The sequence below is a fragment of the Hevea brasiliensis genome, chromosome 15 (assembly GCF_030052815.1).
Source record: "Hevea brasiliensis isolate MT/VB/25A 57/8 chromosome 15, ASM3005281v1, whole genome shotgun sequence".
Classification (NCBI taxonomy): domain Eukaryota; kingdom Viridiplantae; phylum Streptophyta; class Magnoliopsida; order Malpighiales; family Euphorbiaceae; genus Hevea; species Hevea brasiliensis.
Window position 1 is genome coordinate 6,535,094 of NC_079507.1, and position 19,439 is coordinate 6,554,532.

A 19,439-nucleotide genomic window follows, 5' to 3' on the forward strand; every position below is an offset into this window, starting at 1 on the left:
TTTTTAGCCATACTGACTGCATACGTGGTTAACGTTCTGCGTCCCATGGTATGATGGCCCGAGGCACCGCGGTGTCCTGTGCCAACGACCTGTTATCCAGTTTAGTCAGCCTGTCATAGGTTACTTGGGCAATGTAATTTATTGAAACAAATTAAGACTATTAGTAACTAAAAATATTAGAAATCAAATAAATGAGTTAATAAGACTTCAAAAGAATTAGTTACAATTATGAAATGATCCAAACCACATAAAAATTGTTAAGTAAAATGATAAAAGAGTTGCAAAAATAGGTATAACTTAACTAAATATTTTAAATGTACCTTCTATTGCCATATAAATATAAACTGAGTATTTTTATTTATTCTGTATGTTGTACATTATCACTGTAAATTTCGGAATTAAACGCTTCCAAAGCGAAACAAATGAGAACAAAAGATAATTAATATTAGACACATTGTATTAAATTAAATTGATTCTTAAATATTCAAATTATGCTTCGTTCTTTCTTTATTTGTATATTTTATTTTCTTGTTCTATTATTGCACCACTAAGCAGCAATGCTTAGCGCCATGGATTGTTTCCTCGCGCAGGTACTTTGACTAAGATTTTTGGAGTCCAGATCTGCAGAAGTGGCTGGAGTATTCAAGGTTGTCACCTCCTCAGCAATGCATGTAGATAGGGCCCATATAGATCATATTTTGTATTTTGTATAAAATGCTAGATACTGTATTATGATGTAAATTATGAAATTTTGTAATTAAGGAACAAGGGAGATATGGGCTCCACAAGTCGGATATCCTGCAAATCAGATTTTACAAGAACACTAACTTCAAACAGCCATAACTTACAAAATATTAAAGCTTTTTGAGTGATTCTTGAGCCTTAAATTAATGGAATTTTGTGTAGAATATGAATATAATTTTTATAAATTTTTTACAGATTCAGAAAATAAAGAAAAATAATAAAAATACGAGAGACAGAAACTAAACATGTGCAGAGTTGTGTATCCCCTCAAATTAAACATGATTACATGATGTATATGAACATATAAAATAAATTGAAGACAAAAAGCATAGAATTAAAATATTGTGTGGCATAGATCTTGAAAAGAAAACAATAAAAACTGACCTTTCAGAAATCTTGTATGAAAATCTTCTTGAAGAAAAGAAAAAATAAGGAAGAACTCAAAGAGTCTTGAATATCTTTAAATTTCCTATAGCTCTGAATTTTCTCTTCCTCTTTCCTCCCATCATCCACTTCTTCCCTTCTCTAGTAGGGTATTTATAGGGTTTTGGGAGAGAGGTGTGATAGGGTTTGGAGTCTTAGGGTGATAAAGTTTAGATGACTTAAACAACTACGATTGCAGAATTCGAATAAGACTAGGATATGGGTGAGGTGTTTCAACCAATAGGAAGACAGGAAAAAATGGAAGGCACCAATAGGGAGTGAGAAAGAAGTGTGGTAGGGTTTGGAGTCCTAGTGTGATAAAGTTCAGATAACTTAAATGACTAGGATTGATGAACTTGGATGAGACTGGAATATGGGTGAGGTGTTCCAACCAATAGAAAGAGAGGGAAAGGGGGTGACACCAATAGGGAGTGAGGAAGAGAGTGGGGCCAAGGAGGAGAGAGATATTTTGTTATTTTAATTTTTAGAAAATAATTAAATGGGTCCCATTTAAAATTTCTAACTAGGCTTTCTTAGGCCCATGGAGCCTAATTAAACTTAATTAGATCCATTTAAGAACTACCCATATTAAATTTAAACAAAATAAAGTTTTATTTAAATTTAATTAAATTAGTTTCCCCAAAACTTTATTTTTTTTTTGATTTTTTCAAGATCATGCCACGGAATTAATAATTCAGCTCCATGCCTCCAATTACATCTTACAGTCATATAATTTTTCATCATCGGGTTTCCCACGGCCTCAATGTACATACTCATCACAAAATAAGGGTCTACACCATGTGTCACCATCTCATGGTGCCACATATCACCTTGTGAAATGACCAAAATACCCCTGTATTTTAATTTTGAGTTCTTAACTCAAAATAATTATTTCTCTTCTTCTAATCAATTTATATCAAATATAAATTAATTAATTAATCTCTATTAATTAATTTCTCATTAATTAAATTCATATTTAAACACTTTAAATATAAATTTAACTTATACTATACATCCAATAGCCTAGATTTGGTTTCAAGCCATGCTAAGGATTTTGCAATCTAATTGCAAACCAAATCTATTTAATAAATCAATTAAACTCTTTAATTAATTAATTAAATTATATTTAATTTGGTGATTACTTGTGTATGTGTGTGACTTACTAGGCTCATCACTAATTGGCAATGAGACATGATATCAACTCTTAATATCATCAGAACTCTTTCTTACCATAAATGATTTTTCTAAATCATTTTATGCATCTCATAGACCATGGTTAACACCTAGCATAGCATGCCATGGCCACCCAATTAGTAATAAGGTTTACCTTAAATGAACCTATAACCATATGTTACCATGCACAAGAATCTCTCTGTTACAAAATCTCAATTCGAGCTGGAGTCATGGTTTATGTCAAACCCCATTTGCTATGAATATTATATTCTCTTTTAATTCCAGTTCTTGATTAAAAATATTTTCTTATCAGAAACTCTTTTCTGATTAAATCTATCTGTCCTGGCCAGGAACTTGAAACATCAAGAACAATTAAATGAACATAAGATTTTATCTCTGTTTACTTAGAGGAATAGATTCCATCCTGATCAACACCTATCTCCATATATAACTAGTAGAAGCCAACACATGCCCATATACCCATACACAGTACAAGTATGAAAGCAGTATCAAACTCAAACCACCTATATACAAGATAACTGTGCTATCTCTGGTCTAAAGATTATTTGCACTAATATGATTTATGACAATACATTGACAAGAGTAAACTCCATGTGCTTGTCATAAATGTCACTGGTTCGGCCTACTTATCATGTATAAGTGCCTATCATATTTATTATATGGCATGAGACTCACCATTCCATCTTATTTATATCTCATATAAATAACTTGGGAATAAACATGAATACAATCTTACTGGATAAGTCATGTCCTTATTGTGAAGTATCCTCGATTGTGAACCTATTTATGATACTTTGTGCTAGAAATATTGTCACTCATATTCTTAACAACTTAAGAATAGAATTTCTAACAAAATATCAATGGACCTTTTCTATTACACATAAATATATTATGTAAACGGAAAAGTAAAAATGCTTTTTATTAATAAAAACATGTACAAGATACATACTAAATGATATGCTCTAGGGCATACTACTAACATCTGAGCAGCGGTGGCAGTAGCCTCTTTCATCACTCATACCTTTCGGGAGACCTCCCTCTTTCGCTTGCGGCTCTCTATGGAAGCTTCACCACCTGCCATACCTGCACAAAGAAGAAGTTAGTAAGTTCACTAAGATTGAGAGACTAGAGATTTGGATTATACCGGTAGCAGGACCGAGGTCAGAAAGCTGAAGCTTATAATCTTCCTCGGAGATCAGCCGCATCATCCACCATTTCAGTTCGGCCATCACCGCATCTAAGCACGAATATTTATGGGTGGCTGCCTGAGTTTTTAATTCCTTCACCATGGTGTCTTCGTCTTTATTTAAAGTAAGCTTCTTAGGGAGTTGGGGGACCAAATAATTCCAATTGCATGGGATCTCCTCAAAGCCATTCCGATCCTTGCTCCTAAGGATGAAAAACCAATCCTTCCAGTTCTTCAGCGAAGAGGGGAGATCGGTGAAAAGCCTGCAGTTCGACTTTGCCTGAAAGAACCAGAATTCGTCATCCTTTCTTCAGGCAAGCCTATGCAGCTTGGCAAAGACCTTAACCGTGGGCTCTAGTCTCTTGGCTCGACAGAGGCCTCTGAAGGCTACTAAAGTCTGCTAGGAGTTCGGATGCACTTGAGCTACCGAGACGTGGTGGAATTTTAGGACAGCCTTATAAAATCCATCCAAGGGAAAACGGAGCCCGGACTTCAGCTGCTCCTCGTACACTATGATAAGATCGCCTTCTTCAAAGTTATCGGCCCGAAGATTGCCATGGCATCTAATTAGTTCAAAAGAGTTGATCCGCAGATTGTATTCTTGACTTATGGATTGGAGATCGGTTTCTTTAAGGACTGATGGCAGTTCATCAACTTGCAGGCTCTCCTTTCTCGAAGACATTCCTCACTTCGGTCTGGTAGCTGGACCAGTAAACGGAATAATGGCTGTGCTGGATCATTCGCTTGGTCTGGTCGAGTCACCTTCTTTGGAAGTCCATGAAATATAGACGGAAGGCGGGCTCGCAGCTCTCTGATCCTCGGTACCACTCATTTTCACAAAATAAAAAGAAAAATTAACCGAGAAAAGATCAAAACCCTTACCGGAGTGTGAATCAGTGCCTGAAAACTTTAAAAAGCCAGAGGAAGTGCTGAAATCGCTAGGAGAAGGTCTGAAAATGATATAAGGAAACAAATGACTCACCCGTCTGAGCATTAAATACTCACGAAGTCCCAAGTGACGCATCGGTTAGTGGAACTGGCCGCCTCCTTAACACGTTGCAAGAAGGTTCCAGAAACATAATAAAAAATCAGATAAATGAGATCGGTCAACTAAGGTCACTGAATTGAACAAATTTCCAAACCCACGGATCGGCGAATGGCGATTCGTCTAGGGATCAGATCGAGTACACTTATCGAAGATCGAAAAAATAACCAATGCAAGTTAGATAGAGAGGAAAGATTAGGAATGAAAGAGATCGGGAAATAAGAGGGGACCTGATGCAAGAGATAGAGATCAGAAAAATGACCCTAAAAAGGGAATGGTTATAATGGGAATATCGGAAAAGCAAGGAACGACCAGTAAGATCAAAGAACTTAGGGAGTTGAATAACTACCAATCATGGCCTTCAATTAGCTTTCCCCACCGTTAGATCTGAGTTAGTTAAAGCATTGCAGGCATGATCAGATCCTCACCATGCATCTCATTAGCATGGACACCTTCCTAGCCGCCAGACGCCAAAATGGTTAAAGCAGCCCTGTACATCCCGATCTACACCGTTGATTATAATTGTAAGGATGGATCTGGAACCCCTAGATCAAAAGGAGATGACAGATTCAACGCCTTTTATTGCCAGCCTTTGGATCCATTTTGTAAGGCAAGACCCTTGACCGTTGGATTAAGTGGAGAAAGGACAGATATTCTGAACGGAATCCCGACCCTCCATTTTGATTCTCTTTAATTCTCAGGCATCAGATTATGTCCTTTTGAATCTCAGCCTTCTATCTCCCCCTAATAAGATCCTGACCCTTCATTTTGGATACCCATTCCCTATAAATACTTGCATGCAACACTGTAGAAAGAAGAAAGAAGGTGGTGATTATCGTGGAAAGACTTTGAACTTTGATTCAGTCTTGCTACTTGTCATTTGGAGCTTTTGAAGTGTTGAGAAACTTTAGAAACTAGTTTTCTAAAGTATTTCATCAAAATGAGCTCTAAATCCTGAGATTTTCATTTTCAGTACCTGTGCATTACCCTGTGAAACCATCTTCACTCCGCCTCATTCCCACCTCCCTAATACCTGTGCATTACCCTTCGAGCTCAACTTCGTTCCGATCCATTCCCATTACCTCGGGTAAGCTCAAGTCCTTCGCCGTCAGCTTTTACCTCTCCAAGATTTGTGGATTCCGGAGCCAGCTCGCCTGTCTCCTCTACTTTCCACAGGTAAGCGTCTAAACTGTCATTTTGTTAAATACCCTTGGTTTGTTTTCCCTAGTTTTCTTTTAAAGTTTCTTTTATATCCAGTCACACTAGATCTCAGAATAGGCTATCTAGGCCCATAGTTATTTCCTGTGCCTTCTTTTTATTCATTCGTAAACTCCATTTATCGTCACCTAGTTTTCATTCCTTTCGAGAGTAGAAGTTTGAGCCCTCAGTGACTCGTAAATACTCTAAAGAATATAGGCAGGAGTACTTTAACATGAGAGTTTTTGGTCTGAATAAATGAAAAATGATAAAGGAAGATAGGTGTAGCAAAGGCAGAATAGGATGGAAACAAGATTAGGTCAAACAAAAAAGTCATGAGATCGGGCCTTGGAACGAACCCAGGCGATAAGACAATAGATTGGGAATCAAGATAAGTTCGGATCCCAGGCGAGCAACTAAAAAGAGATCGGATGTCGCAAATCAAAGAGTTCTGATAAAGCGATCATGCGGAAGATCAGCAAGGAGTTCGGCCTATCGTCCGCCATCTAGTTATAAGGTCCCGTAGGCTAGGAAAAGCTTTACACTGGGGTTTCCTGTGTCTTCAGTACTTCATTCCCGTATAAAAGGACCAAGAAAGACCCTTTACCTGAATCCCTAATTTGAAGTTCTTATAAAACACCGTTCTTATTAACATATTAAGAGATCGGGGGAGAGTTCTTACCCGAACTCAGCCTAATTTTTAACGCAATATATTAAGAGATCGGGGGAGAGTTCTTACCCGAACTTAGCCTAATTTTAAACGCAATATATTAAGAGATCGGAAGAGAGTTCTTACCCGAACTCAGCCTAATTTTAAACGCAATATATTAAGAGATTGGGAAAGAGTTCTTACCCGAGCTCAGCCTAATTTTCTTAATTCAATATATTAAGAGATCAATGGAGAGTTCTTACCCGAATTCTCGACCAAAATCTTAATAAAATTTATAGAGATCGGGGGAGAGTTCTTACCCGAATTCTTAGCTAAAACCTTAATGAAATATGTGGAGATCAAGGGAGAGTTCTTATCCGAAATCCTCTGCCTAAATTTTAACAGAATACATTAAGAGATCGGGAGAGAGTTCTTACCCTAATAATCTTAACTTAAATTCAAACTAAAATATACTAAGAGATTGGGGGAGAGTTCTTACCCGAGCTCTCGAATTAAATGCTTAATACACCAAGGGATCAGCGGGAGAGTCCTTCCCAAAGTATCCCGAATATTGGGTTGAGGCCTGATGGAGAGTTCTCCTCAAGGCACTCATATTTATAGGACAAAAATTCCCCCCCTGAGATTATCACAACTTCAGTATTCAAATTAACCCCCAGCAAAAATCCATTACACAGCACCTATTCACTGAAGGGCCATCTTATGTACTCGTGTTCTTGGGCAACCCAAAATAGTGAAACATCAAATATTCATTTTATTCGTACAAAGGATTAACATCATCATTCAAACCCCTAAATTATCAATTTATAAAAGAGCATAACATTAAATCTGCTTATTCTCGTTAAGAGACGAGGTGGGGTGCCTAACACCTTTCACACCTGTATACGGACCCCGAACCTAAAATCTCTATTTTCAAAGTGGTTTTTTTTTTTAATTTTTTTTACAAACGGTTTTCTTTAATTTCTCTCAAAATTAAAGTGGCGACTCCTAACTTTTCTCACTTCGGTGAGAATTCGTCCGGCGATCGCAAAACCCTTGTGACAATGGTCGAACTCTGTCTGGTTAATTTCTTGAAATTGGGCTCAATATGGGCTTTAGGATTGGGTTAAGGAATAGTTAGGCTTACTACGGGCCTCGGAGGTTTTAGGCTAGTCCAAGTCCTAGTGCCGGTCCGGTCCGGTCCATAGGTTGGGTGGTGACACTTCAATCACAATGTTAAATAGTTATTAAGTACAAAAAATTATCCGTACTAATGTACATGGCTATATATAATTTTAATATAAATATTTTTTTAAAAAAAAATTAATATTAAATAATATTTAAAATTTTTTATTAATTATTTTATTTTTTATATATTTTATTTTTATTAATTAAATATATTTTTTTAATTTTTATATATGAAAAATTAAATAATGTTTTAATTAATTATTTCATATTTTATTTTTTATTAATTAAATATTATTTCATATTTTTTATTAATTGTTTATCTCTCAAATTTTTAATGAATATTTCATAATAAAAATATATTAATATAATAGAAATATTATTTAAAATTGATTTAATTATGTGATTATTTTATTATTTTAAATATAAAAATTTTGTTATATATTTAAAAAAAATAAGAATTAAATAAAAAATATTATATGACTATATTATAGATAATATTACTTGATAATATTATGAAAAATAATATTATATGTCATATTTTGGTTGTATTTGGGCTTAGCTCAATATTTAGATAATGACATCTTATATTTTTTATTGGGCCAAACCTTTTCTATGCAATGAATAGACATTGAAAAAAAAAAAAAAAAGCCTTTGTGAAGGCAAGTACGCTCAAATGTCTGTTTACAATAGGACATATAGATGTAGGATGTACTTTGAGATAAATTATTCATAGCTCTGGTACAAAAATATTATACCTATCACATTTCTATAAGTTTTTAGGCACATTTTAAATGAATTTGAGAAATTAAAAATTTAGAATTTCCTCACATAAAAAAATAATAAATAATGTTTTATTAAACTTATTTTTAAGAATATTTATGAATCATTTGTCATTATATTATTGACTTGCATACCAATGCCAATTTTATATTTATACTGTAATAAATGCATTTGTATTTCTTTCCTTTAATTGCTAAAATTTACATTTTTTTAATAAAGATTTGTTTAATATTATTTAAATTAAGTATTTATATTATAAATATTTAATTTAGAAATTATTGAATTTATTTTTTATAAATGTACTTTTTTAGAATATATATATATATATATATATATATATATATATATATATTTGTTTTTGATAGAGAATGGTATGATTTGTATGACCTTATGAGGAATAATAATGAGTGACTTTAGAATGATTATGTCTAATTCCAAATGTCAATTAATAAAAGGAAGTAGCAATTGATGGCATCTTAGAAACGAAGCCACAAATCAATGCTTGCTTTGCACAAAAAAACAAAAAGTGCACATCCCTCTATACTCAATCCTGCATTTCAAAAAGGTGGAGCTAGTTCGTAGAAATTCAAGAGATTGTAATAAAAAAAAATAATAAATTGAATAAATTACTTTAATAGTCATTAAACTAAGTAAAAAATTTAATTGTGATTATAAAAATTAATATCATAATTATGTCAATAAATCTTAATTTTATTTTGATTATATTTAATTAAAATTTTAAAATAATCATAAATAAATAACATATAAACTTATTTTGAATCATTTGAAACTTATAAAATATATTTTTAATATTTAGAATTGGGGGTTTAAGTTTTATAAAAGCACTATAAAATATTCATGATATATTTCTATTCACTAATAAATAAAAATGTGTTCAATTAGACAATTTACATAAAATTAAAATTTAATGAGCTAATGGTAATGAATAAAAATGTAATTACAAAAAGACCTCTACAACTTACCTATTTGAGCAATTAGACTTAAAATGGCATGTTCTGCTAGGAAATTATTTTTTTAAATATATTAATTAGAGAATATTAAAAAATAATTTTAATTATAAAAATATTAAAATAATAAAATATTTATTTTAAATTATTTTTTTTATTGTGTATAAAATAATATTTTTATTTAGAAAAATAATTTTGACTATTTAATTTTAATGCCAATGAAATAATTAATTAAATTAAATAATAAATACTAAATAATGTAATTATTAAATTTAAAAATTTGATTATGGGTCATTTGATATATTTTTTTTAATTTTTAATTTTTCATCTAATTTTGTGGAATAAATAGATGAACCCAGAAAAATAAAATATTAAAATATAAAAAAATATATTTTATTTATATAAATTTCTTTAATAATTAAATAATAAAAATTAATGGTATATAGAAATATGATACAATTTGAAGAGTTAAATTAGAAATTTGCCAAAAAGAAAATAAAAAACAAGTAAAATAGGGAAAGCAGAAGAAAAATGTCATTTACTAGAGAGTCGGTTTTGTTTGAAGTGTATATATATATTGACTCCATCTGTACAACTGACAGACAATGAAGTCATGCACTGCACTCAACATCTGTTCAAAACTCAGTTTTGAAGTTAACCCTCTCTTCTCTTTCTCTTTCTCTTTCTCTCTCTGTCCCATCTTAACACTCAAATGGATTCTCTCTCTCTCTTTCTCTCTCTGTCTCTCTGTTTCTTTCAGTTCCCCAGACTCCCAAGTGAGTCACTAACTAGTAACTATACACTACCTGCAATCCTCTCTGCTTTCACTACATAAACTTGCCTCACCGCCCCTCTCTCTCTCTCTCTCTCTCTCTCTCTCTCTCTCTGCTCAAGTCGGCAAATTTCATCCCATAACATTTAACAGTATCCTAATGCAATTTTAGCTAGACAAACGCAACCCAAGCTCCCAAAAGCCTCTCCTCAATTACTACCTCTCTCTCTCTCTCTCTCTCTCGCTATATATATATATATATATACACTAACCCAGAATACTTCCAAAAGGACAAGAAAAGAAAAAAGAAAAAACAATAAAAGATCTTGTCTTTCCATTTTACTAATAAAATACCCACATGCCTCTCTTCCTTGTTACTTTGCAGATGAACTAAAGTTTGTTCATTTTTTCAATGACTTTAGTGGGTTATCTTCAGAATATTGTTGGAGGGTGAATGGGGTGCATGTTCTCTCAGTTAGCTGCAAAATTTGCTTTCTTTCCTCCATCTCCACCTACCTATCAGATCAATAAGAGAGATGATGGCAAGGTCACTGTGGTCTCATCGTCTTCTTCAATGCCACTTCCTCTTGCTGATGATACTTCATTTGATGTGCTATTGATTGATACAAAGAAAGGCAACAAGATTGTTGCTTTTTATCTGAAAAACCCATATGCAAGACTCACTCTTCTCTACTCCCATGGCAATGCTGCTGACCTTGGCCAGCTTTATGACCTCTTTGTCCAGCTCAAGATCAATCTCAGAGTTAATATCATGGGGTTAGTGTTTCATTTTATATTTTTTAAGGGCTAGTCTCATTTTATATTTTCTACTATTTTATGGCTTTTGTGATTTTTTTGGGGTTAGATCTGTGATTTTATACTGATTATAATGGGTGATAAGATTCAGTTTTCATTAGCAGCGGTAATGGTTTTATTTATTTATAAATTATAAATAAATAATAGTAAAGAAAGCTGGTAAGTTTTCTATTTTTTTTTCTTCTTAATTATTAACTTTTTAAAATTTACTCACATAAAAGTAATGGATGTATTTGGATAGCATTGGTAAAACTCAGTTTCTTCAGAGACTTTTGTGCCTTTTGAGCTCTGTTAAATTTTCGATGCTGTTAACTGTCGTTGGTATTTTTTGATGTGTCATTTCATGTAGTCTTTCTATAATGCAGATCGCTTTATCAAATGCCTTTTCTTGCTTTCACGGTTCACTAACTATTTCTTTATCAAACTCTGAGATTGATCAGTTCCTCAGATTTACGTATTTTTCTAGACCTATTTTGGAGTTCTCTCTCTCTCTCTTTCTTTTTTTGGTCCTTTTAAGTGTATTTTTATCTGTTATTTTACCATTTCTTAATTGGGTCGTATTGTGATATCTGCCATCTGATTGCTATTATGCAGATATGATTATTCTGGGTATGGAGCTTCCAATGGTAAGGTAAGCTCTCATTTGTTCAAATTGAACTTATGAGCTTGAGTTGACTTGTTTTAAGCATTGTACCGAGCAGAATAGATTGAACTCAACCATGTGATACATATAATGTTTGAATAGCTAGCTTCTATGATTAGGAATATGATTTGGGTTCTAAAACTACATTTGGGTGACAAAGGCATGCTTTATGCTGTGTCTTGTGATAGGATAGCTCTCAGGATTGCACCGTGGAGAAACTGCAAATACACTCTTGGATTGAGACAAACTAATAAACATCCCCAACAGCCAAAGTAACTTAACCCACAAAATAAGAAAAACAGAACTTTGAACAATATTACTACAGTACTTTCCATAGAAACTTCAAGCCAGAACTCAACTAAACTCCCACTTACATTCCCCAACAATGTTATCCTATCAAATTAAAATTAAGGCTTGTATTCATAACCTCGTCTTCTTATCTTCTGCTTGTGTGCTTGGAACAGATTTCAAGTCTTGAGTAAAAGTAACAGTTTATAAAATTTTCCATTTTTGCTAAAGTACGTTTAAATTCTGCTAACCTTCTGAGGGCTGGGCATCTGCCTTGGGACATATCTTCTATCAAGGATATGAAAAGGTTTCCAAAGCATTTTAGCCAACAAGATAGCTTAACTTAAATAATGAAAACAGTTAAATAGTGACCAACGGGGTTTTATAAAGTTCATATTATTTGCATTTGAAGGAACAGTATGTGTTGATGGCACTATGCCAGCTTGCCTTCCTTCTTCCTTTTCTTGTCTTCCTTTCAAGGTGCTAAAATTTTATATTGACAATATCAGTTTGGTTAAATATGGGCTCTTCCGCCTCTTAGTGAACAGTGGCTGAAAACTCACTTTTGAGCTAAGATGTCTTTCATGTCCCTATGCCATTATTTTCTACTATCTAAGTCACATTTTCCCATCTGATTATGCATAGTTTCCTTACTAATGTGAACCTTCACCCTCTCTTGGCTCGTGCTCTCTCTGCACATTAGACTATAGTCTTCAAATTGTTATTAACCATATTCATCTGAACCATTTTCTCTCACAGTCCTACTGCAATCATTGGACAAAGCCAAGCTAATGACATCAGCTCCCTCACTCATTCCTCTACAGCACAAATTATAAAATGAGAGATTTCTTTTCTCTCTCTCTCTCTCTCTCTCTCTCTCTCGCTTTCTCTCTTCCTACCTTTTCACCCAAAAATGAACTGTCCACATATGTATATTGAGGATCCATGCATATTCACTTTTAATGTAGATTTAGATCCATTGGTTCCTTCCTCATTTTCACCACCAGTAGTGGTACTGAAATCATCACTCCTCCATGATCAAATTGTTGTTGTGGTCATCATCTCCACATCACATTGCCTTTTTATTTTTTATTTTTTTGGTGATAAATCAAATAAGATTAGCATTAATAATGATAAGTTACTCCTAAAATGAAGATGCAGTAAACCAAATCCAAAAAGCTATATAAACCAACTGACTACACAGAACGAAAGTTGCTGATAATAGCAGAAGAAAGGCAAAACACATGGCAAAGAGAACAAAGCAAACGTACCTACTGACCAAGCCATGTGCAGCAAAGAGGGAAAACTCAGAGCCAGCACGGTTAGAAACCCTGACCTTGTGTATTGCAGAAATGTAAAAGTAGCACGAGCCTCTAAAAGAAATAACAATCAAATTCTGCAAGCTTTTCCAGAGATTGATTCCCAAATGAAATTGACAAGACAAGATCATAACAGCAAGAGATCAAAATACAGAACCATTGGATTAAAACCTTAATATAATAGGTGGTGCTGATCTATGAAATGGGCTTGGCTTAGCAAAAGCATGCATGGTCAAATCTTAGAAGCAACCAAAATAAGAGTCCTGCAGAGTAGAACTAGTGCATCCAAATAGAGAACAAAGAAGAAACTATGAAAGAAAATTAAATCCAAGCCGTGAAACAAACTATTGAAACCTTTTAACAACCAGTTTAGCAAACTAATCTGCAATATGATTTTGTTCTCTCTGCACAAGAAACTTTGTAAAGAGCTCCTCAAGATTTCAATGCAATGAAAATATTTTGCAACCTTCATGGTCTTTCGTTCCTTGAGGAGTTAATCCAAGTAAGAACTTTTAAAATACTGGGCTTCAAAGTTCACATTCACTCTCAAGTTTATCATGTCCAAAGATAAGGCGATTCCTTCTCAAATTCTAACCCTTTAGCCATATCCTTATCACCTGCAAATAAGACCTCTTATCACTCACATGATAAGGAGTCCTTTCCTTGTTAGAATCCCTATTTCCAATCACAGTTGGAATTATTATTCCTGAGAGCAGGAGATCTATCAAAACACTGAATCTTCATATGAATCTTGTTTTTGTTAAGCTATGAATTATCAAAACACCTGCAAATTAGACCTCTTATCCCTCGAATAATAAGGAGTCCTTTCCTTGTTAGAATCCCTATTTCCAATCACAGCTGGAATTATTATTCCTGGGAGCAGGAGATCTATCAAAACACTCAATCTTCATATGAATATTGTTTTTGTTAAGCCATGATTTATTAAACATCTGAATTACCGCTGCAATATTGTGCACTTTAGATATCAAAACATTTATCTCTCTTGCAATGAACACTTCTTATACCTTTCCATAATGCTGAAATGTACTTTGAAGACTAATAGAAGGCCAGTTTTTAGGATGCTTATCAATGAACAGATCTTGCATTACTGCTATCAATATTTGGTGCAAATGGAGTTTGGAAAATATTAAAAAAAAATCCGCAGATGGATCGCTCCTGTTTCCATCTGACACTCCATTTTAGGATCCAATGAAGAGTCCTATGAATGGTTAGCTACTAGTAGGCAGAGCTAGGAAACATCTTTTTATATTTGGGTTATTAGAGTGAATTGGCACTGATGTTCAGGAAAGGAGATGTGGTGATTGTGGAAATGAAGATGGAGAGAAGCACAAAGGGAGGGAAGGGCCATTCCTTTGGGCATGTTCATCATCATCATCAAGAAGTTGCTGTGATGTTTTGCTGAATCAGTGATGTATAAAAAAGAGGAGCTGCACCCATTATCACTTTAAACAGTCATACTAGTTGCAATGCTTTATTTTTGGCTTTTAACAGTTCATTTAAAATAAGCTTATGACGATCTAACATTGATTGCTCAAGAGCTTAACTTTGTTTTGTGATTTTGATGTCCAGCCAAGTGAATCTAATACCTATGCTGATATAGAGGCAGTTTACCAGTGTCTTCAGACAGAATATGGAGTTTGTCAGGAAGACATAATTTTGTATGGGCAGTCAGTTGGTAGTGGTCCAACATTGCACTTGGCAGCTAAGTTGCCAAGGCTGAGAGGTGTTGTTTTGCATAGTGCTATTCTTTCTGGTCTTCGCGTGCTGTGCCATGTGAAGTTCACATTCTGCTTTGACATATACAAGGTAAGTGGGTTATCCTGGTTGATGTTACTAGAGTTGCCTTTGCGATAAGCTAAATCAGAACAATAATATCAATTGGCCTGTTAGAATATCTATGTATTGTGTAGAATCTCAATGTTAGGGGAACTTGCTTAGTCCTTTTGGTGTACTAAAATATAGTACTCGTTGCACTTATATGTTTGTGCAACGAGTACTATATTTTACTAAACGTGTAGTGTGTCGGGAATATTCTAAATATTCCCAGTGTTAGACCCTAAAGGTTCATTTACCAATAAGCATTATGCCTGTGTTATGCTCTTTATTGTCACTTCAACAATTCATACTAGCCTTATAAATGCAGAATATAAACAAAATTCGAAAGGTGAAGTGCCCTGTGCTAGTGATACATGTAAGTTTGATTCTTCCCCTTATTTATTTATTTATTTATTTATTCATTTGGATTTCTGGTAGCTTGCTTTTTGTTCATATACATATTATCTTTTATAATCAAAGAAAATGCAATGATCAAGTGATGCCAATGACTACATTATAAAGATTGTTATATCCATGCGTAGTCTTGAAGGATTGATGAAATATTCCACCACTTTTTCAATTTCCTCTAATTCTTTGTTGTGAAAATTCACACCCATACAAAATTAAATAACACACAATTTATTATGGTTTGGTGTAAGCATTCTCTACCAATAAATCCACTATTAAAGGAAAAATAATTACACACACTAATTATTTTTCTCACCCTCAATCACTCAAAGAAAACACTCACGGTGCACCCTTACTCAATTTCCGTGGCCTGATTTTTTCTCTATTGCTTGCCTTTCCCTACTTCAAAGGTGGCCACGCAAAACATACTTTTATAGGCCACATGACTCTCCAAATCTAAATAGGACAAAGATTCCAATTTGGGCTCACAAATCCTGTTCTTGGCTAATTTCGGTGATGACCGAAATTTAAAGCAACTTTTTTTTTTTCCTTATTTCTTCCTAAATAAAATTTTACTTAAATTTAATTTATTTTCAATCTTAATTCTAATTGGACTTGAACTCTAACATTCTTTTAATTCAATTATTAAACATTATCTGTGATATTTAATTGCACAACATTCATGGGATTATAATTTTACTTAAATAAATGTTTTTATGAAATTAACTTTATATAGTTTGTTAAAGAAAACCTGAATTTTGCATAAATCTGTCTCAAAATAAATGGGATTTCATAATTGTAAATTAGTTTTAGTTGCTTTTTCCCACAAATTTTCACCTCCAAAAATATGATAATCATTAGGCTAAATGATATATAAAATGAATAATTGGTTGAAATTAAGTTAAAATTTTAAGTCATATTATAAACGAATTCAAACAATAAAGAAAACCCTCTCAACAAAATGGAGATGAAAAAATTAAAGAGATAAATAAATATTGCAATTCTCATTTATAAATGTAGTAGTAGTAGTTGTAGGAATAAAAAAAAAAAAAAAAAAAAAAAAAAATAAAAAAATTTTTTTTTTTTTTATTTTTTAAATTAAATAAAAAAATAAAAAATGAAATAAAAATAATAAAAAGAATATTTTTAGATATTTTATTGTTTACAAATTTTTTTCAAGTACTATGTGTATAATTATAAATTTACTAATTAATTAATATATATATTCTAGAGAAGAGATTATAAATATAAATTAAATTAATATATTTTACATTTTTATATTTATATTTACTAATATTTACACATAGAAAAAAAATTTATAATTAAAAAAAAAAATTGTTAAAAAATTTTTTGAATTGTTTAGTTAATTGTTTAAAATTATTAAATTATAAATGTAAAAATTCAACCAACAAAACAACACAACACACAACAAAACTAAACTAAAATAGTTTAGTAATTCTCTCCCTAATGCATGCAGTCCTCCTAAGTTGCCTCTTCCTCCTAAGCTGCTTCTACAATTCACTATTCAAATTAAGAATAAAAAATTCCTTTGCATTCTCAGATAACATAATATCTAGAAGGGACCTTCACTTTTCTCTAGGGTAGAAAATGGCAGTAGGGAAAGGCATTTTTCTTCTTGATTACTTCAATTTTTTTTATGGTAAATTGCAGCAAATAATTGTGAAAAAAAAAAAAAAAAATGAAATTGTGATGGAGTGGGAAGTGTGACTTGACATGAAATGAAAATATATATATATATGAAATGCTGCCTGTTTTTTTTTTTTTTGCATGTGTGTGTTGGAAGGGAAGTTTTGTTTTTTTTCTCTCTTCTCTCTTTTCATTTTCTTTTTTTTTTTTAATCTTTCTTTTCTTCTTCTTCTTCTTTTTTTTTTTTTTTTTTTTTTTTTATTTTTTTAAAATTTTAATATTTTTTTTTAGAAAACACTAATGGGAGCCTAAAACTATTTATGATGAAAATTCGCCATGAACTTTTATTTTTGTTTGGCATGCTGAACAATGTTGAAGGTGTACTTGGCATATCCTTATGTCACACTGTTGAAGTTGTACTCATACTTTATAGGAAAAATGCTCTAAACAAAACATAACCTTTCAACCTTTTGAAGGATAGTTGGGATCAACAGAGCTTGGTTTCTATTTCTAGCTTCAAGTCTTAGGAGTGCCCTGTGTCTAATGTAGAGGGGTCCATGTGGCTGCATTTATTTTGGTTATCAGCTGAGATTTCCATGAGAATAGAGGATGCTTAAAGTTTGATTCAGAAATATCTCAAGAATCTGATGGCATGTGTGTTATCCTGGCTCTCTTTCTTCCCGAAGTCTACGATGTAGGTTGTCATGACAACCCTCCAATTGCTAGTTAATAATTTTCCAATCACTAATTCTTCCCACCCCACCACTCTTCCTGGAACCACTGTCCATCCCATTAGTGCAGGTCATGGCTACCCCAAATATTTTTCTGGCTTGTGCAAGTTTGGTCTTATTTGAATGCCATATAGGGCAAAGCTATTATTGTTATTTCTGGATGCATAACTATCTTCTGAGCTATTTCTAGATGAATATGTGATAGTCATGAACATGGTTCAATGGTCAGGCACTCACCAATTCTCTGTTTTATCAGACTTACCAATTTATTAGTTCAGTTTCCAACATGGGGCTATTGCTAGATGATGTGCTGAAGTGGTCTATGGAGTTAATCATGCAATGTTAATTCATTTCTGCTTTAGTCTGATCAACATTACCAAATTATAGAAAATGTTGAAAAATGAAGTTGCATTATGTCTTCTTGCAGGGCACGGAGGATGATGTTGTAAACTGGTTACATGGCAATGGACTCTGGAAATTGGCGAGGGAACCATATGAGCCTCTATGGATTAAAGGAGGCGGGCATTGTAACTTGGAATTGTACCCTGATTATATCCACCATCTTTGCAAGTTTGTTCAAGAAATGGAGAGTATAACCACAGAAATTCGCCTGAAAAAGATTAGGCAGAAACTTCGGCTAAAACCAAGGTCTAAGAATACTGCATCTAACAAGTGCTGTAGATTTAAACTATGGCGGCCAAGATGCCCTGCATGTTTCAGATCGAGGTGCATAAAATGTTTGTGTACGTCTAAATGCATTGAGTGTTGGAGATCCAGGTGCCTTAAATGTTGCTGGCGACCCAAATGCCCCAAATGTTGGATACCCAGTTGTTGCTGCAGTATTAAATGCCTAGGATGGCAGTGCTGCACGGGAACGCATAGTGGGATGAATGGGAAACAGGATGGCTGATGATGACAACAACAGGCTTTGTACAGATTTTTCTGAAACTTACTAACGCCCCCTCTAATCTTTGTGCATTTATTAGTGTACAAAACAAGAGGAAGTAGTAACTGTCTAATTACTTGTGGAAAACAACATAATGCATGTTTTCATCAACTTAGTACATTATTGAATTAACATAATGCATGTGGCTTAAGACGAAATGCCATTTGCTAGAACCGTAAAAAGTGTCTTAAGTAATGTCCATGATGAAGTCACATTAGTTTAACTTAAATATCACATCTTTAGATAACATTTCTTGAACATAAAATATAATGTTAATAGAATTGAATTTACTAGTAAGTATTGTCTTCTCATAATATTATCACGGTATTAAATATTTATGTCACAAAGGTATAAATAGACAGGAATTGTCAGTCGGGTCATAATTGAAACATATTTATTGTTTCTTTTGAGTGATATCTGATTGAGACATTAATTTTTTAAGGGACAACTGAAGGGGCTTAATTGATAAACTTAATTTTTTGACAAGGTCGTGTATGACAACTTATTTTTTGCAGAGATTTCATAATTATCATCATTATAGCCCAATTTTTTAGTTTGGGATAATGATTACGTAAGGAGAAAGTGTTAGACATCATTTTTATTTGGTCTAACATCGTTAATTCGAGTGTGAGTCATTTTCTAATATTTCTAAAAGTCTCGTT

At 33.1% G+C, this 19,439-nt stretch overlaps 1 protein-coding gene across 2 annotated transcripts; it reads left to right on the forward strand.

Moving 5' to 3' along the window:
* The first annotated feature begins 9,981 nt into the window (after nt 1-9,981).
* On the forward strand, nt 9,982-18,914 carry LOC110654117 (uncharacterized). Of its 2 annotated transcripts, XM_021810002.2 has the most exons (5): nt 9,982-10,920; nt 11,554-11,590; nt 14,800-15,036; nt 15,374-15,421; nt 18,259-18,914. In XM_021810002.2, the coding sequence occupies exons 1-5, from the start codon at nt 10,598-10,600 to the stop codon at nt 18,739-18,741; spliced, it is 1,128 nt and encodes a 375-aa protein (XP_021665694.2). In that variant the 5' UTR covers nt 9,982-10,597; the 3' UTR covers nt 18,742-18,914. The 2 variants fall into 2 exon arrangements, with proteins under 2 accessions (XP_021665694.2, XP_021665695.2); XM_021810003.2 differs by lacking the exon at nt 15,374-15,421.
* Nucleotides 18,915-19,439: the final 525 nt, after the last annotated feature.

Excerpts from the sequence above, each read along its gene's own strand:
- LOC110654117 (XM_021810002.2), top strand. The coding sequence starts at position 10,598 with ATGGGGTGCATGTTCTCTCAGTTAGCTGCAAAATTTGCTTTCTTTCCT. Across the intron at positions 10,921-11,553 it reads CTCAGAGTTAATATCATGGG|ATATGATTATTCTGGGTATG; the intron begins GTTAGTGTTTCA and ends GCTATTATGCAG. Across the intron at positions 15,037-15,373 it reads TCTGCTTTGACATATACAAG|AATATAAACAAAATTCGAAA; the intron begins GTAAGTGGGTTA and ends TTATAAATGCAG.